Source organism: Strongylocentrotus purpuratus, unplaced genomic scaffold (genome assembly GCF_000002235.5).
Source record: "Strongylocentrotus purpuratus isolate Spur 01 unplaced genomic scaffold, Spur_5.0 spur5_contig_833, whole genome shotgun sequence".
NCBI lineage: Eukaryota > Metazoa > Echinodermata > Echinoidea > Camarodonta > Strongylocentrotidae > Strongylocentrotus > Strongylocentrotus purpuratus.
Genome location: NW_022145539.1, coordinates 730,356 through 733,934, shown reverse-complemented (window position 1 = coordinate 733,934; position 3,579 = coordinate 730,356). Strand labels below are relative to the sequence as shown.

Below are 3,579 nucleotides of genomic sequence, written 5' to 3'. Positions count from 1 at the left end.
AACGGTACAACGAATCGTCTTCCTTCTTTAATAGTTTAATAAAACGTCAAAGCTTCCGCGCTTCGCGCAGGAGGGGGAGGAGGAGGAAATGAATTTAGACAAGGATTAAGAGTCGAGAACTGTACAACTAATCGTTTTCTTTCTCTAATGATTTCATGAAATGTAAAAGCTTCCGCGCTTTGCGCGGGAGGGGGGGGGAACTGAAATCAGACGAGGATAAAGGGTCGAGAACGATACAACGAATCGTCTTCTTTCTTTAATAGTTTAATAAAACGTCAAAGCTTCCGCGCTTCGCGCAGGAGGGGAGGGGGGTGAATTTAGACAAGGATTAAGAGTCGAGAACTGTACAATGAATCGTCCTCTTTCTCTAATAATTTAATAAATCGTAAAATTTTCCGCGCTTCGCGCGGCAGGGAAAAACTAAATTTAAACGAGAATTATTTTCGAGAACAGTACAACGAATCGTCTTCTTCCTTTAATAGTTTAATAAAACGTCAAAGCTTCCGCGCTTCGCGCAGGAGGGGGAGGGGGGACTGAATTTAGACAAGGATTAAGAGTCGAGAACTGTACAACGAATCGTCTTCTTTCTCTAATAATTTAATAAATCGTAAAATTTTCCGCGCTTCGCGCGGAAGGAGAACAACTAAATTCAGACGAGAATTATTTTCGAGAACGGTACAACGAATCGTCTTCTTTCTCTAATAATATAATGAAACGTCAAAGCCTGGGAGGGGGAAACTCGCCCCCCCGCATTACGTCACTGTTGGTCACCATAACGTACCAATATTTGGCTCGCATAATTTCAAATTTGGGCCCCCCCCCTAAGAAATCCTGGATCCGCGCCTGGAGGCCCCCACCCCTGCCCCAAAACAGGTTAAAAAGAAAGAAGAAGACGGGCCCTACCCATACCCCCCCCTGCTAAATCGCCGGCTGGGTCCGCCCCTGCGTATACATGCAATACTGATCGAACGATTTTCTTAACTACTTCACCAACCTGATACGTCCGATTAAAATTGTGTTCGAGAATTACACCAAGGTGTTTAGTGCCAGTTTCTAGTAATTAACCATTCATGAATATCTCAAAATTAAAAGTATTTCTTTACCGACGGGATGAAAACGATATAACTTTTTTTGTCTGAGATAATAATCATTCCGTTATTTAAAAACCATTTTACTGAACTTATTATTCTGATTGTTAAATTGACTGCACTATCTTTATATCGAAATCGGAATTTAACACAGCTGTATCGACCGCATAAGGTAAGAGTTTTGTATGTGGATTAAAATTTAGATTCGAGATACCATTCATGAACATACAAAAAAGAAGTGGTCCTAGTATGGATCCTTGTGGGACTCCTCTTCGAACGGGGAGAAAGTCACTTGTTTTTCCTTTATAAAATCGCATAGCCTTCTGCCTGTTACGTAAGAATAAAACCATTCCAACTTAACTTCATCAATTCCAAAGTACGACACTTTTAACATGGGTATGTCATAGGGCATAATGCTTTCCTAAGGTCAAAGAATGCACCGACGACAAATTTACCTTCATCAAAGTTTTCATATAAAAAGTCGCATATTTCTGTTAAGCATGTTACGGCTGAGTGAGTGGGACATAAGACCTTCTGTAGAATGTTCTTTTTTTTTTCTTTCACAACGCATTTAAAGCCATATAGATTTTTGGTGAGCCTCCTCCCCCCACACAATTCTTTTACTCCACTTTTTGCAAAGCAAGGTACTATTAACAGTGACCTGATGCTATGAAAAAAATCACTTGCGCCGGTGTAAACAAATGAGAAGTGAATTATCTTCTACTCTTTAGTACATATTTGAATCATTTTTGCCAATCTGTGTTAATTTAATGCTTACCGAACATTTACATAGTGGATTATAAATCAACGTCTCTGCAGAATATTTAGGAGTTAAATATGTACACACTATATATTCACACTATCATTAATCACTGCACATGGCCTCTAAATGGCTATATAAGAAGGGCCGTTACTAAAGGGGGTAACATCCCTCCCCTTTCTAGCATTGTCTGCAAATCACAACGAAAACAACACATCTACTTTTCGTTCATCCCATCTTTTCTGAAATCTTTTTTTTTGTATCCGTTGTCAGCCAATTTGTTTATCTGACGACTGTTTTTTTAAAAACAAAATCTCTGTAATTGGCACTTTTCAAAATATTTGTTTCCTAATTGTTGTGTTATTTCAAAATTACTATTATGCCATCCCTCACCCTCAGTTTCCAAGTGGTCTAGCAGCGCGCGTATTTATAGCTACGTGCTCTCTAGAAACAGTCCTAATCTTCAAAAAGTGCCGAATAGAATTTAGCTCCGGTTCGCCTTTCAAAAGCGAATGTAGAAGTCGCCAGACATTCTTCGCCGAGTAAGCACGAACCCTCGCAGGCGATGAAAGTATAACACGAGCAACGGACATCGGTAAGACACAACTGACTGCATTCGATGATGGACGAAACCGTGAATGATGACAGAACATAGGCATCGATGTGGGCAACATTGCTGGCCAGTAGTCGGAAGTTTTTGAAGCTCGTGTGACCTGTTTCAAAGGTTATAAAGTTAAAGATTAAAACAAAATATGAGTTTCATTTTTAACGAATTTATTGTGAATTAGTGATAATATAAAGAGCTGCAATGAATTATAACCCTTCAGACAAATGTTTTGTCGCTGAACATTTAGGTTGTAGGGTTATACCCAGAGGCGCTGTAATGAATATAACGGGTAAATATATACATCCCAGTAATGACACACGAGGCGTTATTGTTACTGCGTCAGTGATTTGTGTGGTCTTTGACGCGCAGTGTTCAGATAGTGACACCGTATAATCAGTCAATGCAAATATTAGGTTTAATTAGCGTATTATAGGTAAGTCGACACAACGCCAATCGTGTAGGTGGGCTAGGGGAAACTGCAACGCATTAAAACAAAATCATTTACCTCTGTCCCGAGAGGAGGAGCGACGTGTAGCCGACGACAATGCCTGGGTTGTGTGCGTTGACATTGTTGCATTAGTGGTATCGGTTGCCTGTTCAGAAGTAAGCGAAGCAACATCTGTTGATCCTTGCCCTGTTGTTGATGTTGATGATGCTTGTGAGGTTGGTTTCGTTGATGCTGGACTGCTTGTTGTCTCACTGATCGCATCTCCGGTTGTTGACAAAGGTTGCGTAGACGAGCCACTCGTTGTTACAGCATTGTCAGTCTGAGTAGTGGAACTGGTGGACATTTTGGATGACGTCATTTGATTTGGTGTGGTTTTAGTTGAACCTTCGGGAGAAGTGGCAGCGCCTGGTGTTGTCTGCTGTACTGTACTTAATTGGAAACCTGCTGACGTTGAATTGAATATGGCGATAGTTGTAATGAAAAAGGATGACAAATTTCAACAAAAAAGACGGGAAAAGAATTATCTTCATAAAATCCAAAACAACTATAATTTTCAGGGGTACATTATAAAAACCGAATGTAAGTACTTTTCTGTAGAGCACTGGAAAAAAAAAACACGTAAAAAAACCCATGAATGGATCATCAGTATATATTCACCTTCTTCTTTCTCGCAGAT

General features: G+C 40.0%; 1 protein-coding gene across 1 annotated transcript; it reads right to left on the bottom strand.

The window, feature by feature from the left end:
- Positions 1-1,542: 1,542 nt before the first annotated feature.
- On the bottom strand, positions 1,543-3,340 carry LOC115923449 (uncharacterized serine-rich protein C215.13-like). The gene is made up of 2 exons (XM_030984065.1): positions 2,961-3,340; positions 1,543-2,561 (listed from the first exon to the last, which is right to left on the bottom strand). The coding sequence occupies exons 1-2, from the start codon at positions 3,259-3,261 to the stop codon at positions 2,305-2,307; spliced, it is 558 nt and encodes a 185-aa protein (XP_030839925.1). The 5' UTR covers positions 3,262-3,340; the 3' UTR covers positions 1,543-2,304.
- Positions 3,341-3,579: the final 239 nt, after the last annotated feature.